Here is an 18,625-nt window from a genome sequence, read left to right on the forward strand (position 1 = left end):
TCTTCAAAATGGATTCAAAGTTATATCAAACACATCAGAGTATCACGTCCAGATCAATGAGTTTTCTTGCCATTGTGAGGATTATAAAGTTATGTGTATGCATTGTCCCAAAAACAGCGCTTGTGGGCATTTCTTTAAGTGCAATTGCCTTGGCTACTCTTTGAAAAATATGTGCAGGCACTGCCATTTGGTAATGATTGCATCTTGTGGATCTAACAACTGCTCCAGTCAGGAAAGCCTGAACTGCGACATGATTTCTGCTGGAACCTTGGAATTAGAATCAATGAACTTTCATGGATCTATTGCTGCGACCCCTGAACCAATCAATACCTCTGCCTTGACCTCCTTGTTGGTTTGTGGTCCTACCACCAAAGGAAAATTCATCTCCAGCAATGAACACAATGTGAGAAATAGAATTTCTCCATATTTCACATAGAGGCATAAAAAAAAATTGAGTTTAGGAAACTGTTCAAAGAGCTCGGTAGACAAAAGTTTATTCATGGGCAAGTTTTATACCGCCAAAAGTATTTGATTTGGGAATGTTCAAATTGTAAAAATATGTCTGACATCAAATTGAACCTATCTGGATATGTCCAGTGCAATGATTGNTTTCTCAATATTTACCGATCACAAACCACTTACTTTTGCTTTTGCAAAAACCTCTGATCCGCGGTCAGCTCGCCAATAACGACATCTGACGTACATCTCAGAACTTACAAACAACGGATGTTCAGCACATATCCAGAAAAAATAATGTCGTTGCAGATGCGTTGTTTTTCGTTGCCATGTCAATGCTGCATTCAACTTCTCTCCTGGTTTGGATTTTTCCAAGATGGCCCAAATTCAAGGTGAGGATGAGGAGACAATGCTCTGGAGAACATCTATCACAAACATGAAACTCCAAGATGTACAGTTGGGCCCAAATAACCAGACACCCCCTTGCAATGTTTCATTGGGTGAACCTTGTCCCATCGTTCCCACTGCTCTCAACCGCAAAGTGTTTGATAACATCCATGGACTTTCCCACCCGTCAGTCAAGACCAGCCAAAAACTCGTTGCTCGCAACTTTGTTTGGCACGGTATGACAAAGCAGATTAGAGACTGGGCTCGCATCTGCGTTTCTGCCAACAAGCAAAGGTGCATCCTCACACAAAAACCCCATTCCAACATTTCGACGTTTCGATCATGTGCATATTGATGTGGTTGGGGCCTCTCCCAAACTTGCAAGGTTTCACCCATCTCCCAACATTGGTTGATCATTTTACATTCTGGCCATAGGCAATTCCGCTTAAACAAACTGACACTACAACTTGCGCTCAAGCTTTTGTAAACAATTGGGTCTCCCGTTTTGGCGTCCCCTCTGGTCTCAACTCCGACAGAGGCTCCCAATTTGTCTCCTCTCTCTGGCGTGATATTGCACAGAGTCTTAGTATCAAACTCCATCCTACAACTGCCTATCACCCCCAGACCAACGGGATGGTTGAGTGATTCCACCAACATCTCAAATCATCTTTGATGGCTTGGCTGGCAATAAAAGGATCAGGTTGGATGGATGAGCTACCCTGGGCTCTTTTGGGTATCAGAACAGCTCTTAAAGAGGACCTATAGACATCCTCCATTGAGTTATTCTAAGGTGCTCCTCTCACAGTCCCAGGAGAATTTGTCGCTACACTAACATCCATTCACCACCCAAACAAGCTGCTTCCTCAACTCAGAGGCACTGTGCAACAATTCACTCCCGTACCAACTTCTTGGCATGGCATACCACGATCCTTTGTTCTGCCTGACCTATCCTCTTCTGCTTTTGTCTTAATTCAACGGGATGCTCATTGCGCCCCTCTTCAATGTCCCTACGATGGCCCATTCCGGGTGCTGAAGCATGGCAACAACTCCACATGGGAGGCCGCAAAGAGATCATATCAATTGATTGCCTGAAACCCGCTTATTTGGACATCAACAGACCCATTAACACTCCACAACCTCCACAACGGGGACCGCCGCCCAAGGCAGGAAGACCACCAACAAGGGCGTGTCCAGAAGCTATGACCCCGCACCAGCCTGCACGGATCCTGGAGCGCCATTTATATACAAAAGTCATTCGCAAGTCACGTTCTCCATGGGTCCTGTAGCGTCTCTGGACGGCAACACTAATATCCATGTTTCGACTTGTTTTTCTCGTCCCTGGTCTCTTGGTTAGGAGGTTTTTCCCTGGTTGTTAATCTGGTTTTTTGGATAGAGAATAAAAGGACTGATTATCCAAGTTTTCTCGCCGTGCCCAGCTTCAATGTTTGTGATAGCCAACTGGTGTTGAAAGAAATGAAAACTGAGCCTATGAGGATTGAACTTATGGAGGGTGCAGTCCACAGACCATATGACTAGACCTCGCATAGCGCAAGGAAAAATGCGAACGCTTGCCTTCATCAGCTGGTACATAAATTTTGGTGTGCAGTGACTTATGCTTTTTCATCCACCAGCGTGCCAGATTCAGAGTGAGTTTGTCACTGATAGCCTTCGTTGAAGGCCCAGCAATTGTAGGTCGTTAGTACTGATCAGGCAGTCACCCTCCTTCTTTTTTGGTGTACAGAGTTGCTAACACAAAATCCATTTTCCTCCGCACTGAGGTTGGGCCAATGCGACATCTAGTCGTTATATGATCTGTGGTGCAGTCCCGTATCAATTGAACGTTGTGCGGCCGGTGCCGTGCCTTATTGTCACCAGGACAAAGTCCAGAGAGAGCTCAAGAAAATGGAAGCAGGAAATGTCATCAAGCGGGTAGGCGACAGGCCAACAGAATGGAGTCATCCAGGGAAAAAAGGAACCGATGAAATTTGCATGACTGTGGACCTAACGAAATTAAATCGTTTTGTCAAATGCACTGTATATAACTTGAGAACACCCAGAGATGCTGTATCATCAATAAGTCAGGATTCGAAGCCCTTTTCGACGTTAGACGCCCACAGAGGTTAATGGCAGCTTCCACTGGCAATAGAATCTCGACCCCTTACTACGTTTATTACACCTTATAGACGGTTTTGGTACAAACAATCACCTATGGGCTATATCTCAACGGGCGACTCTTATAACCTTTGCAATGATTTGGCGATTGAAGGAGTCGCACAAAGAGCCAAAGTTGTGAACCATATTATAATCAACGACGCTGATTTGAGCTCACACATTTGGCGAGTATGCGCTATCCTGGAGCGGTGTCGAAAATACGGCATATCCCTAGATTAGAAGAAGTTTCAATTTGCCAAAGGTTGTGTCACTTTTGGAGGTTATCTTGTCTCTGGAACCGGCCTAGAAGCAGACCCGCAGAAAGTAAAAGCCATCCACGATTTTCCAGAACCTTCAAATCTTACCAATTTAGGGTCATTCATGGGAATGGTCCAACAAGTAGGTCCATTCTCATTGAAGATAAGCGCTGCTGCTGGGTCCCTAAGAGACCTCCTCAAACCAGGAAATCACTTTGCGATGACCGAGGATCATCAGATTGCTTTTTGGAAAGTAAAAGACGCACTGGTGAGACCACCAGTCCTCGCCACATTTGAGTCAAACAAGGAGACTCGCATCAACACAGATGCAAGCAGAAAAAATGGGCTGGGATTTTGCCTCATACAACTCCACGAGACAAAATGGCGAATTCTTCAGTCTGGATCCTTTTTCTTGTCTCCCACAGAAAGTAATTACGCAATTGAACTAGAGGCGTTGGCGGTAATCTTCACAGGCTTTTATTTTTCACCATCTGGACAGATCATCACCCCTTGAGGGAGATTTTTAATGAACAACAAATGGGTGAAATCGAAAACCTCAAACTACAAAAAATCAAATCTGCTTTACAGACCAATTATCAATTCCAAGTCAGATGTAGGAAAGGATCCGAGCATAAGATCAAAGATGCCCTTTCCCAAAACCCGGTTGATGAGCCCGGGGAAGAGGACACCAAAGTTGCAGCTTGCTGTGTTGGGTTTGATCGCGGCCAAGCATAGCTTCGAACAACGGAGACGCACCCGACTCTGATCTTGATCCAATTATTGCACAATACCAAAAAGCGACTCAAGAAGATCCCAAATATTGTGAATTGTGTGACGAGATCCTATGTGGATTCACCAATCTCAACAGATGTGGCCTGTTAACGAAGACCATGAGATCAATGAGGCACCAATTAACCATTGAGGGACCCCTGGCACGGGAAAAGGATAGTGGTACCAAAGTCCAAAAGAAAACAAGTTCTCCAAATATTACATAGGTCTAATCAAGGGATCAAAAGGACAAAGAGAAGAGACCGGGAGGCCGTATTTTGGCCTGGGATCTCAAACGAAATACGTCAAATTGAAGAGGCCTGCTCCAAGTGCGCAGAAAGGCCGCCAAGCCACGCTAACGAGCCAAAAATCGAGGAGCCTGCACCCAAATGGCCATTTGAGGTTGTGTCAACAGATTTGTTCTACTTGAATGGTAAACATTTTATGATATACATCAATAGATTGCCCGGTTATCCAAAGGTCATGGAATTTAGAAAAGATCCAACTTCATCAGATATTACGGAGATTTTGTTGACTTTCTTTATGGACACTGGTATCCCGAGGAAAGTGATATGGGACCCCAATTTTCGTCTCAACACTTCCAAGCGTTTCTCGGAATGAGGAATTATCTGGGGTCCATTATCTCCTCATTACCCTGCCAGCAACGGTCATGCTGAGACAGACAACGGTGAAGCTCATCAAAAATATGTTAGCCAAAATGAAGAAACCTGATATAAAACAGCAGCGTTCAAGGAAGCTTTTAATAAATCACAAAATACTCCACATTTGGGTGGACTTCACATGGTAGCTGAGTGGTCTAATGTACCCATTAGAGGCATGACATGGTTCTCCAGAGGATGTGGGTTTGAAACCCGCTCTCGAAGAAAACCTTCTTTCACCTAATCAACAACTTTTCGGCCGGAACTTGCGCACACGTATCCCTGCCCATTATAAAGTTTATGACCAACGTTGGCGGAACTTAATTCAAGCTACCAATGACAAAAGGGATGAGATAAACGAAAAATCAAAGCAAAGGTTTAACTCCCATTCTCGACCTTTGGCACTCTTGAACGTTGGGGACTATGTTCAGATCCAGAATCCTTCAACCAAGAAATGGTCCCACACAGGAGCAATTAATAAGAAAGGCAGACTTCGGGATTATTTCATCAAATTGCCGTCAGGGCGCCTGTGGAGAAGAAACCGACGATTGGTGATCTCTACAATCTACAACTTCTGATCGGTGACCAGTCAGACTAGGTTTTCCCCTCAATCGAATCAGGTTCGACCTCTAGGAGGAAACAGTGTTCATCTTGTGTCAAGTTATGATATTTGAATAAAGTTATAAGTTCATGAACTTCGACCAACATCTGTTCCCAATACGCCCGGAATGTGTTGTGTCAATTGTGCCCACTGCCATGACAACTTTCTAGTATGGGTATAAGATTTATCCCCCCAAACGTTGGATTAACTCCCTACATATATTAGCGTTCACATTTCCACTTCCACTCTGTGAACAACGCCTTGGCGCGATGTCCCCATTGTAGAAAGGTGTCTTCAGTTGGAACAGAATTCAGGTGCGAACTGAAGCTTTACCTTGAAGTAATCAGGAAGGTTGATCAAATAAGATATATTTTCTAGTGGACTCATTTTTGGCATTGTGGGGTTACTGGGGTTAATGCAAGTCAGCTGTTCTGCACCCTGCAACGATTTGGATCAGTAAACCAGAAAAACAACAATTAAACTTGAAGATTATTTTTTAAATTCTTTTGGCCTTTCAGGCCAACTATTTACTGTATCAAATGACCAGTATTCTCGCTTCTTTAGCCGTTTTTCTACTTTTTCAGCCGTTTTTTCACTTTTTCGACTTTTTTTGGACAATTTTCTTAATAGCTTCCACATTTTAAAACATCTTTAACCGTTAAGCGATTTGGGTTCTTATCGGCCTCTTTCATAACTTCATAACTCATCAGCAAACAAATGCACTCGAGTTACAAGACACCAAAATTTCTTTACCCGCTGTTCAAGCCCAGTCTTCGCCTTCTTAGTCAAAGCGAGATCGAACTTTAGCTATTATACGACAATCACGGTCTTTGCCCTTGCAGCCATGTCGGTGTTTCCTGAAGACCTAGTCCGATTGAAGAAAATCCGCATGACCGAACTTAAAGTTGCTTTTCTATCGTTAAAGATTATCCTATGCCTAGTTAGAAATAGAAAGTAAACCAAAAAAATCCAAAATATCATGGTGTTGATTTTAATAGATTATTTTCATCAATCAAAGTTTGAATCTCATTTACTTTTGACAGGTCTTTTTGAGGTCATGATGCCACCCTGAGGACAATTTCCCGATTCTGAAATCTGTATGTTCTTCCTCGTTCCTTGCCAGTCCATGAGCAGGCAGGTGTATTTCTCCGAATTTGACACAACTTAGAGAGCTCAACTTTGAATAACGTGATGTGATGAGATACGTCTGAGAAGATCTTAAAATTCGAAAAAATATTGATATAACTCTTAGGAATTGATAATTTTGTAATTTCCTCACAACTATGTTTTGCACACTGACATTTTTCCACTATTTGCCAAATTTTTTTAAACCTTTTCATACACCTTGGGTGAAAATATGTTGTGGATTGAATTGGGTACCCTTTCAGCGTTGATTTTACCAATATGATTTCAATTGAAAATCTAATTTTCAACCAAAACGTCTTTCGAAGGTTTTGGTTGCTCAATTATGTTGGTTTATATGGCTTTGTACCAATTTAGGCTAGGATAGTTTACTCTGTGTGGGGTGGCATTGTAATACACCTTTGTAGGTGTAAGTTCAGAGAACGCTTTATTGTGCCTTAAGGATTAGAATTAAATTTCATGGAAAATAACAATGATAATATCAAATTGCATTCCTACAATATGACTGCCACCCCTTCAGGACAGGCCATTGCTGGCAGTTAAAATTTTATCCCTGTGACATCTGACACAAGGATCGTTTACCTTCCACTAGCTCTTCAAGCAGGACCTTTTTGGTCAGCCGTTTCTGACAGGGTAGCCATCCTTTGGCCATTCAAAGCCATTTTCGGCCAAGATAGGACCTGAGGTGGTCTTGCCATGCAATTCATTGAATGAAACCAATGCTTCAACTAGCCAAGGATCTTTTGATATGGTGCGCAACGTAAAAGGACCAAATCCGATCGGTACAATGAACACGATTTATGTCATATCTCAAGGATCAACTCTAAACATTGGGCAAGACTGTCGCTGGCCAAAGGCACTGCCAAAATTCAGCGCTGCGGTTGGCCCCCTTTATGGACCAGACTTGAAGCCATTTTTCTACTGATAATCTAGAAACAAGCGTCCAAGTCTCTCATTTGTGAATGCCGTTGTTACCATGGTCAACCAATGCTTAAAATGAACCCAACATTATCATGATGATAATACCCATACTCTGCATCTGCATTTAGACAACGTTTCAGGCCTCTAACGCTCAAATTCTTCCCGTTCACTTAACAGTCCATAGCTTGGGAGGGGTCCTAGTTGCCAATGTTCAATCTCTCACTCGTGCTGATCAACCAGAAACCCCGCCCGCCCTCCCCGCCCTGTCCCTGTGGCCAGATCTTGACTCAGCTGACTTCAATCTCCAATATCGATTACGCCTTCATTTGGCAACACTCAAATCTGGCCTCAAAGAAAGAAAGAAAGAAGGCACGAACAAGCGATCCAGCGATCCAACGATCCACTCCCAAGAAAGAGAGATTGACTGAAAGTAGGAAGAAGACGAGGCGTTCTCCTTTGACACCCGTGGGTCCTGTCGTGGTGAAACCTGTGCCCGTGGCCCACACTGCTATTTCCGTCCAGTTGGATCGCATCCCGCCCGCTTTGTCTGGCCGGCCCTGTCCCTGGTGGTGGTTGGGCTCTCCAACTTGTATCCAAGTGGGCGTTGTAAGGTCGCAATCGTAGCATGATGCCCAACGAGGAGGCGCGCCCCCTTTTGGCCGGTCCGCCCAACGGAGCCGCTCCACCTAACGGAGGTAATTATGATTCAATGTCCCGGGATCCGGTGGGGGTGGGGAATGGGTGGGGGTTAGAGTGGGATCATAGCCCGGCGGGTGAGCGATGGGTCTTGGACTGACATGACAATGACCCCAATGGGTTCGAGATTCAAGATTTGATCATCACACGAAGTGTAGTCGGTAAATCCCGAAATGTCCATGGGTCGACTTTATTTTCCACCAATGAGTGGGCGGTTCTACTTGTTAAAACGTTAGTACCCACCTGTAAAACCGCAATTGAGTTGGTCACAACCCTGAAAAAATGGGTCGTCCGCTATTAATTGGTGCCAGATTGTCCCTGCCCTGTTCAATATGTCACCGAGTTTTAGGGTTGGGGGCCGCCTGCCAGCCAAGCCAGCCACCACATGCTTGGCATATAGTTCCAATGAGCCGCTTTGGGTCCTTGATCGATTGATTTTCTGTTTGCGGGTATGGTTCGCCTTTCAAAGTTTCCGGTAGAGAAATTGAGAATCGAACCCGGGACTTCGCGACACCAGAAAACTGCGCAACCACTTCGCCACATCTCCTCCCCATTGGTTCATATGCCTTGTTCTACCTTGGGTGAGATCGAGTGGTTACTTCCTGCTCCCCACTGCCCCTGGCCATGGAGGAGGGACCGATGAGTGACAGATATATACGGGCTGTTGGTCACCTGGTTCAAATTTGGATTAGAGTGGGGTGGTTTGGGTGAGTGGAATGAGGGATTTTTCATTGGACGCTACGTGGTTGAAGAGTCTAGCGTGTCAATGCCTCGCTCAGGGTGGACTCGACGTTTGTCTGGAAGCATAGTGACCCAATAACATTGATCAATGTGTCTTCCGCCGGAAAAGCTTTGTTTGAAGCATAAAGAGCAAGATTGAAGCTATGATAAATGGACATTTTCTCGTCTCTGTCTCCAAAAAGGTGGCTTGCAGTCAAACCTGCCTATTTCTAGCTTTTATTAATAATTCACATTTCTGTCCTGGTTAGGACGAGAAATAGTCAATTTGAGGAGAGTTTGTTGGAAAATAAATCTGAGAAAGATCCCAGAATGAAATCTGTCAGGGCTAAAACTTCTGAAAGAGCAATGTTTATGTCGGAATCGTTTAGAGCCGGATTTCCACAATATGAAAAACAGAGCTCATTTTGGCACTGTAGAGCAAGATTTGGTCACCATGAATAAAAGCTTAGACTGAACGCTGACCGACCGCGAGCTCAATCAGCGGAGCTACACCAAGAGACGCTTTGGATCCAAACCAAGGCACTGTTGGTTGGATTGGACACGGACACAAGAGCAAGGAAGCGTCACTTTTTTGTGATCACCAGACCTTTCCTGCCAACTTAGGCCTAAGCTAATGATGCTGAAATTTTCTAATGTCTATTATTGGCATGCATACTGATCAAAGAGTATGGCTAATATCATTTTTGTAACCATTGATTGTAGGTGCGTCAAATAAGACATTTGAATATACTTAAAATGACTTCTATAATGCCTTAAAGTACAATTACTGTAAAATAATAATTAGGTATTCTTGGTAAAGTAAGAATTTGCTCTAAACACAATCAGTCAATATGTTTTTGCCAATAATATTGTTTGTAGAAAATTGTTTCAGGAACATCTTGACAAACTTTCAAGTAATTTGGTGCACTTGTTACGAGTCCATGGTTCTCAATTTTTGAATGGTCCCCAAATCAAAAGTAGGCATATTTTAGCTCTGAGCTACATATTGCTCTTTAAACTCATTTGAATGTTTTAAAATCATGGAAGGATGCATCTCAACAAATACGACACCTTTTTAATTGACTATTTTGAATCCTCTTGCTAAAAACCTTTTTAAGAGTCTAAAACTCAAATCTAGTAGGCTGGACTTTGGTCTTACTCTGTGTGCCTTAAAAAAAAGCCAGCCTTTTATGTAAAATTCCTAATAAGTAGAAATTTGAACTCTACTCAAAAGAAACTCATTCATTTTTCACCAATGCCTAATGTTTTTTGTCAAATGTGTGAATTGAAACAAGATTATCAATTGTCCATTATAGATATACTGATATGTTAATATTGATGTACATGTACTTTTTTCCCCAGTTCATACATTTCTTTTCTTAATTGTCAGTGTAAGTTCCTCATGAATTGATTCTTGTTCATTTTCTTTCTATCAATGTTTTTGAGCAAATTTTGTCCAATATTTTATGGATTTTAAAGACAATTTGGTTGTTTTTTTATTTACTTGATGTTCATGGTTATTTCATTTATTCTTTTGACTTTTAAAGTTAATTTAGAAATGTTTGGTATTTGAACAGAGTTGTAAATCAAAGAGATCATTATTTACTTTAAAAAAATACATTTAAGTGTACTATATAGCATGGGCAATCTTGTTTTATTGATACTAAAGTTACTGTCTTAATTCCAAGCAATTGCCTAAGTTGGCGGACAAAGGAAAGCCGTGACGTTTCCTCTCTTTAGAGTCCCTGGATTGGGTTTGGATATAGATGCTCTAGGTAGGTTTGGAGTGCGCCATGACTGTATTAGCGCAAGGATGACGGAACACATGGATGCAGAGGCTCTCGGCGAAAACATTATTTCTATTTCTAGCCAGGCTATTGGGCTAATATTGTAACCAACCTCGCGTGTGACAATTTGAAGCCTAATTTAAGACGGACTACATTAATTGTTACCAGGGCAGTGGTAACGAAATTGCAAGTTAAAAAAATTCTGTAATTCGTTCCTTTTATCGAAAAAGGAATCGTGATACCATTGCATTTTAAAATGGTGTAATTGGAACGACCCCCTAAAAAGCAAAAAAAATACTTGTTACTCGTTCCTCTTTTCATTTTCCAGAGAGGTATCTAATTTTTCGTTTCGCTCTTGGCAACCTATGAAATTTGAATCTTTCAGGCAATATGAACAGAAATTTCCAAAGTTATAGACCCTGAAAAAAGAAGATTACGACTAAAAATTGTTTATCCTTTTAACAATGATAAATTTGTTCGTGGTTTTTTATCAAATCATAGTTGCACTACTGTATTGGTTGTATCCCTCAATTCAAATTCTGTTGGTCTAAAAGACCTGACTCAGAGCAAAATTTTCCTTTGGCTTGAGTATGTTGCACCAAATTTCTCAACGCTCCCCATATTCATCCAAGACTTTATGCACAAGGTTTTAACAGGGATAGCGAACGTGGTACAAACATGGCCAAGAATGGGAGTTATGCAATGCTAACCAAAAAACCAACAATAAAAATGCTTAGTCATCAGTTTGAATCAAGAATATAACCATTGATTTTTCAAAATAAGGCCTTATTGAGGCAAATAACTAGAAATGTTTGTCATCTGAATTTCAGTAAAAGTAATTGTAACGAGTAACGCCATTACATTTCTTGGCGAGTAACGGTTGAGTAACGAATTACTCTTTTGGGCCAAAGTAATTGTAACTGTAAACCGTTCCTTTTATTGAGGAACGACTAACCCCCTGATTGGTTCCATTGTCGAACCCGCTGGACGATTGTGGTGTCAAGTGTCCTTTGAATGGCTGGTGATGGAACAAAGACAATTACAAATTTCAAGAGCCGATTACTCGTCAACGAAAGGCCCGATCATGCTGACATTTGGCCAGTGAGTTCCTTCAACTCTCATCCAATTAATCTTATAAAGGAGAATTTAGTGGCTTAAATGCGATGCTATGTAATGAAAATTTGCAGCTAAACGGCCCTGTAAAGGTCTCTATGTGTATCGTCTTTCATAACTGGCGATCCAAGAACGTTTCCATGCTTAACCCAAGTAGCTCGGAATGAAATGAGAACGGAAAACGAGCGGTCGTATATTCAAAACACCATACTTTTTGATTCTATTAGTAACATGGGTTGCTAGGCTGGATACATGCCCAAGCAAGAGTGGTACGGATCCCATCCTCCAATTTGACGGGTTCTTTGGGGCGACATTCAATGAATGCTGCAGATGATCGCAGTAATTATGAAATCGAGCATGCATTGATTTGAAACAGATTCTGGGTCTAAGGAATTGGAAAAGAACTAGAATACTCTGCATACGTTGGCCAAAGTTGTGGAATGCGACCTACCGTGTACATAACTGGATAAAGTTTTACCAACACACTCATGAAGGCTCTTTTGAGGAGGAAATTTTCCTATCCTGCATTATGATATTAACTGCTCTTCACTTTCAGATGTTGGCATCCTGATTCAGCCCGTGGATGATTTTTCTCTGCCCACTTTTAACTCTGTGGGCGGGGGACCGCCTATGGTGTCCTGTCGTGTTTGTCAGGTAATTTGATTTCTCTGAGCAAAGGCAACGGTAGTTTACAATGGATGAGCGAACTGTTTCTCGAATTTAGGCCATGATCGACATCACCGGGAAGCGAGATCAACACGTTGTCAAATGTACGAGCTGCAACGAAGCCACGCCCATCCGGAATGCTCCGGCTGGCCGGAAATACGTGCGATGTCCCTGCAATTGCCTTCTCATTTGTAAAACCACCAGCCAGGTTAGTGATCACACTGATCCTTGGTCCTGAAGAATCCAATTGAGTTTCAATGATTTGCTTCTTTTCTAGCGCATCGCTTGCCCACGGCCCAATTGCAAACGAGTGATTAGCTTGACCCCCTCTGGACCCCTCGCCAATACACCTGTTCCCAATACGCCCGGAATGTGTCGTGTCAATTGTGCCCACTGCCATGACAACTTTCTAGTAAGGGTATAAGATTCTACCCCCCCAAAAGTTGGATAAACTCTCTACATTTATTAGCATTCTCATTTCCAGTTCAACTCTGTGAACAACGCCTTGGCGCGATGTCCCCATTGTAGAAAGGTGTCTTCAGTTGGAACAGAATTCAGGTACGAACTGAAGCTTTACCTTGAAGTAATCAGAAAGGTTGATCAAATAAGACATATTTTCTAGCCGAAGACGTGGACTCATTTTCGGCATTGTGGGGTTACTCCTCTTGTTTGCGGCCATCCTGATCACGGCCCTTACCATTCATGTCTCAACAGCCAAAGGAGTCCTGTACATTGTCTACGTTGGTAAGTATTCGAATACGTCGATTATAATACCTAAGATCCCCACCTTCACTGACAAACATCAAAGGCCAAATGAAAACTGATTTTTTTTGTGTGAAACAATAGCCTTCGGCCAATCTCCAGTGAGTGATCTCAGGGAATGATTTTTTTCCCTTCTTTGCAGGCTTTTTCTTGGCTTCCTTGGGAATGCTTCTTCGGTCTGCCCATTATTTCTTTATGAAAGTCAGCTTAGTGGACAGCGGAGTGTAGAAGTAAGAAAAACGCGACAACGGGTGTCAGAACAACAAAAACAACATTAATTTCAGCAATCTTTCATTCCTGGAGAACCATTATTTTCAACATATTGTGTCCTGTTTCGTCGCCGATGACCCTCAAGAGCAATCCTCTCTTTTGTCCCTACGCTCTTGGGCCTTTCCCCCATTTCCCTGTTCTCGAAGACACTTGCTTCCCATCTAGGGCTTGAGCGCCATTGTCGTTGCTATTTTGCCTCTTAAATTTTTTTAATGACAAGTTCCTCTCAACGGCGTTACATATATACCAACCAACCAACCGGAAATCAGCATATACTCTATATGTTCAATAAGTGTCTGTGCGAATTTGCGCTTGTCTCTTTTTCCCCTTCACGTGGTCCTGTACGAGTTATCTTTCTTTCTCCTACCATTACTAGCTTATTCTTAATCTTAGAAAATCCAGGCTTATCAAAGTAACGAATTTTTTTTAACACTTATACAACCTAAGTTAGTGGACCAGTTTGAATTATAAAATCGGATGAATCTATACGAACCAATTGAAAATAAACCATCTCGATCAACTAAAAACGCGTTTATTCAGCGCATGTTCCATTATTCGACTACACTAAATTGGAAAGCCAAATCGCCCTCTTTGGGGTTGAACGTGACCGTGCATTGGACCATAGAATTCACTGTCAAGCGGCCTCTTTGGTGTTGGGGAAGGAAGGAGACTCCCTGATGGCTGTGCATGTCCCAATTGACCTTGTCTCCGACTTCAACAGGTTCTTTGGGTCCATTCGAGATGGTTGTCTCGTCGTCCAAGTGCCATTCCATCCACAAAGCCATGCCTAAAAGAATTGACCCTTAAGAATGACTTTGAAATGGAAATTCTCACAATCAACCAACTCACCATTGCAATCGGAGGCTACCTCCAACGTGGTTTGTTTTTGGACCACTTGCTCCGGAAGGGCGTAAGCAAATTCAAAATCCATCAATTTAATGGCTTGTCCACTGGCTCGACACGGATACTCCCATAACGGATGAGGCTCTACGTCTGCATCACTCTCATCACAGGCTTGCTGAAGAAACAACAAAAAATTGAACCTTTATCCCTCAAAATTCGCGTTCTTATTGCAGTCGCTGAAAAGCCTTACCATGATGATTTCGTCAAAGTGGGTCATTTTGAATCCCTCGGCATCATGGAGAGGAGAGCGGATTTTCCATAGGTCTTTGTAGGCCACGGGCACAGCCCAGATAGAGGCTCCTTGAGGCAACGATCGAATGTACTCCATATCCGAGTCACCACCAGGCAACACCTCATTCAGAGAGTACCAGAACAACAGATTGTGCCAGGGAAGGAGACTGGCCGAGAAATACGGTTCTGTGAGCACCACCTCGATCCGATAAGGGGCTAGATCCTTATTGGTCAGTTCCACCACGGGCTTCTCAATGATGACCAATCTCTCCTGAAGGTCATGCTTCTTGGCAAACGCTTTGAGGACCTTGATCATCTGAGTGTTACCTTCGGCTAGAACCACCTTGGGTGCGCCCAATTTGGCGGCCATCAAGGGCATGAAGCTCAGTTCTCCGAGGAAAAGCCAACTCGAGCCGTTATTGCTGTCAACTTGGTTTAAGGCGTTTTTGATGACTTGAACGAGTTTGGCATTGCGCTCGGGATCATTCATCTGACCCAATCGTAGTCGTGAGACAGCCCATTGGATGCCTCTCTTCGATGGAGGTCCACTGATATCATTGGCATGCCTGGGAAGAGATCGCAAGGAAATGAGTGTGTGGATGACCCGAGTATAATTTATAGTCATCATTGAAATACCCGGTGTTGGTTTTCGACACATCGAAGAAGAGACTGTACTCGTCGTGTCTACTGATGAGATTAAAGGATTCACCCTCGTTCAAATGGACTTGTGACATCGGGTAATAGATGGCCTGCATCCAATGATCTCGCCAAGGAATATCTTTCGGATTCGGATGGGCCCACTTTGGAGCGCACGAAAGTGTGACCTGACTCAATGGATCCATTTTCAATTCCCACCAAATGAAAATGGCATCACATTTGCCCTTGACGGAAGCCAATTGAGGCAGACAGCTCATATCATTGACGGGTAGCGGTCCAGAACGACCCGTGAAGTCAAAACTAGAAAGAGATTTAAACAATGAACACACTTTTTCATAGCCATGAAATGATCATGTTTCATCAATCAATACGCTCGAAGGTCTCACTTGAAAACTGGCACGGGTTTCGTGATAGGTGTGAACCACGTTTCCTGGACCTGCGACATTTGCACGTCGTGCAAGGCGAACGAGATCCCGTCTACTTCTTCATCCGGCGGATCTAACGAGAGTTGGTCGCTCAATTTGATGGGCTGGACGGTGTTCCAACGGGAACAAAGATCAGACGAAACAACCTGAGCGAACATGGTGCCAAATGAAGGCACCACCATGCAATCCGGCTAGATCAAGAGATTCAATTTTGATTTGAGCTCTCTCGTGGAGTTACGGAAGGAAAAAAGGAGGTGAAAAAGAACTCACCGTTAAAAGGTTCTCGTGGGCGTGGTTGAACGTCCCAATGGCTCCTTCGCCGATAAGTTCCGTGTCAAACACTTCTGTCACCAAAATGTTGGCTTTTTGAGCCATGTCCTGGCCTTGACCTACGGTCACATAGGTGGATCGCTTGCGAACTAACTTGATCTGATCAGCGAAGCCGTTGTCCCGGATCACTTTCTCGGCACAATTGGCCATAGGACGGAATTCCTAAAACAAGGCCGATTTTTTATTGTTTTTCATTTCCCAATGATATAATGACTGATCTAAAAGATAGACATACCTCAATGGCAGTGATGGAATCTGCTCCAATGCGAGCAGCCATCATGGACAGTAAACCCGTGCCCGTTCCGATATCCAGAACATGAACGGGTTGGCCTTGTTCACGTTTTAGCCGAATGGCGATTTTCAACGCCTCGTAATACAACTTATTCTGTAAAATAATATCATCGCATGAACCAGGGGCTATGATTTCGGGCGTTGACGCGTTTAAAGAAAAAGTACCATATCAACAGTAACCCGAAGGCATTCCATGATTTGTTTAGGTTGCCTACGTATTGTGGGATATGTGCGATCTTTTCAAAAAAAGGACACAAATTTAAGTCGGTTTCATCCTGTCCGGATTCCCAATTATATATTGACATGCTTCTCTCAAACTTACCCGTTCCGTATCGTGGAGCATGTCGGCAAAAGCCGCACGAGCCACCTCTTGCTGATAATCATAGTCTGGGGGACGCATCTGCCATTCGGTTTGACCCGTCATCGGATTCAGCGTCTGCAAAAAGACACTCCCCTTGGACTGAGTCATTTTGACCATCCCCCTCAAACGACTCAGCCACATTCACCGGTCTCCGGCTTCTAAAGTGACGACGGGGGTGGTCCTTGATGGGGCGGATCGATCACGTCGGCTTCCGTGGGCACCGGTACCTTGGTCGGATTAGCTTCAGCCTCAGTGTCAGCCTCGACCGACTGGGCCAATCGTTTGGCGGCCAATCGCGCTTGAGCCGCGAGCTTCTTAGCCCGTCGTTGCTCGGATTCGAGTCGGCGAATCTGTTGAACCACGCTCTGATCCCGATTCAAGTGTTGATCCACAGCCTCGTGCAATCGCTGCCAGGCTAATTGGCGGTTCCGCTCCACCGAGCGGGTCTCGTGACACTTGATCACCACTTGCGTGACCGTATGACGGAGTTGGACCGCGTTTCGCGTCTTATTGACGGCCTGCCCACCCGGACCCGAGCCCAGCACCAATTTTTCTTCCACCGCTTCGGGCGGAATCTGAGGATACCGCGAGAAATCGATGCGGGAACGATATTTACTCTGGAGCGATCGTCGAACTAAGGCACTGATCCCATGGCCGCCGGCCATCAGCTAATCCGGGGACTAAAGCAAGCGTCGTTGGGTGAGTAAAGCGCGGGCTTGGGCCAAGGCCCGTTCGATTTGGGCCGGGGTGGAGCGAGGCGTGCGGAATTCGGCCGTACAGCGCCGCTGCAGGTAGGCCGAATCAGTCAGACGCAAGGATTGGCTGTAACGCAGCAAGGATTTGTACAAGCGGAGGGCTTCACTCCGTTGACTCATACTGCGGGCACCAATGGCGGAATCGGCGCCATGAACGCTCAGAATGACACTCTGGCCGGGCCGGGACCTGGACCTTGGACGGGTGAGCCGCGCTTTGAGCTGACTGGGAGGACCAATGCGGAAATGCGGAAAGAAATGCAATTGAAACTCCTCTTCTCAGGCCAGGGATCAACATGTCCCGTCACAGGGAGCCTCAACTGATGACCTAGGTGCGACTTATTTTCCTCCCCAAATCCTGCAATATAGTCCATCTCCGAGGGCAGGCTGGAGCATGATGAATCATGAGAAATTTGATTCGGACACTGATTGTCTAATTCCATGATGGTCCTGTCTTAGGCGGTGGGCTAGTGAGGGCGGTCCGGAATGCCATGGTTCAAGTGGCCACCCTGAGTAGCCCGCGGCATGATGGGACCTTCTTGTCAACAAAGCGGCGAGAAAAGAAAACGAAGGCCAGTCTTGACTCCTGGGCTGCCGACTCCACTCCCTTTTCGGCCTTCAATGGTCTAAATAAGGGCCAGGTCAGGGCTCCCAGACTTTCATCTGCCTCTATCTTCCCTGAGCCTGGCTCACTACGCTCACAACAGCATGATATGTTAGTGGCTCTGAGCCGGGGTCATTAGGAAATAAGTATTTAAAAAATTAGCCACAAATTCGAGTAGTTCCTGGACCATTCTCAGCCTATCAAACTATTCCTCACTATTGATCTACGTCATTCTTGAACCAAGTCCTGCTTATTTTCATTGCACACCATGGCAGGTTGGGGTCAAAAAATAATGGCTGCTGGCCTTTGCGGTCATTTGCAAGTCTATCTATCAGACTATCACCCGTAGATGGAAAGGGAGACCCCCTCGCTCAGCTTAAACAAGTTTTCAATTTATACTTCAACGATCATGGTATTTCTCATGGTTCAATTCAAAGCCAATCTATGTCAGGATTTGTAGCTGCCAAATCTAAACTTTCGGCACAACACGTCCGGGGTTGAAATAATCCGGAGGATGTTCAGGATTTCTCTTGGGTGCTCTCTTCGATCATCTAAGTGGTGATAAAAAAATGGATCTTCATTAAAAATCAATAACAACAACAATTTAACAAACACATGAGAATATTGTTTCATAAGTAGAACTATTCGTTTGTACTATCCCAGATAATGATATACACAAATTTTCCAAAATTTGCACCTCCCTCGAAGAAGATC

General features: G+C 44.0%; 3 protein-coding genes across 3 annotated transcripts; 1 reads left to right on the forward strand and 2 right to left on the reverse strand.

The window, feature by feature from the left end:
* The first annotated feature begins 7,669 nt into the window (after nt 1-7,669).
* On the forward strand, nt 7,670-13,884 carry LOC131885541 (type I phosphatidylinositol 4,5-bisphosphate 4-phosphatase-B-like). Its single transcript, XM_059233610.1, has 8 exons — nt 7,670-8,038; nt 12,216-12,313; nt 12,384-12,533; nt 12,603-12,737; nt 12,810-12,883; nt 12,948-13,069; nt 13,230-13,317; nt 13,372-13,884. Exons 1-7 carry the CDS (start codon nt 7,969-7,971, stop codon nt 13,313-13,315), a joined length of 735 nt encoding a protein of 244 aa, XP_059089593.1. The 5' UTR covers nt 7,670-7,968; the 3' UTR covers nt 13,316-13,317; nt 13,372-13,884.
* On the reverse strand, nt 13,874-16,715 carry LOC131885539 (protein arginine N-methyltransferase 7-like). The gene is made up of 8 exons (XM_059233608.1): nt 16,517-16,715; nt 16,139-16,288; nt 15,844-16,065; nt 15,535-15,764; nt 15,128-15,448; nt 14,451-15,057; nt 14,207-14,375; nt 13,874-14,144 (listed from the first exon to the last, which is right to left on the reverse strand). Exons 1-8 carry the CDS (start codon nt 16,694-16,696, stop codon nt 13,909-13,911), a joined length of 2,115 nt encoding a protein of 704 aa, XP_059089591.1. The 5' UTR covers nt 16,697-16,715; the 3' UTR covers nt 13,874-13,908.
* LOC131885542 (mitochondrial translation release factor in rescue-like) lies at nt 16,714-17,354 on the reverse strand. The gene has a single exon (XM_059233611.1). It carries the CDS (start codon nt 17,218-17,220, stop codon nt 16,714-16,716), a length of 507 nt encoding a protein of 168 aa, XP_059089594.1. The 5' UTR covers nt 17,221-17,354.
* Nucleotides 17,355-18,625: the final 1,271 nt, after the last annotated feature.

Source organism: Tigriopus californicus, chromosome 8 (assembly GCF_007210705.1).
Source record: "Tigriopus californicus strain San Diego chromosome 8, Tcal_SD_v2.1, whole genome shotgun sequence".
NCBI classification, from domain to species: domain Eukaryota; kingdom Metazoa; phylum Arthropoda; class Copepoda; order Harpacticoida; family Harpacticidae; genus Tigriopus; species Tigriopus californicus.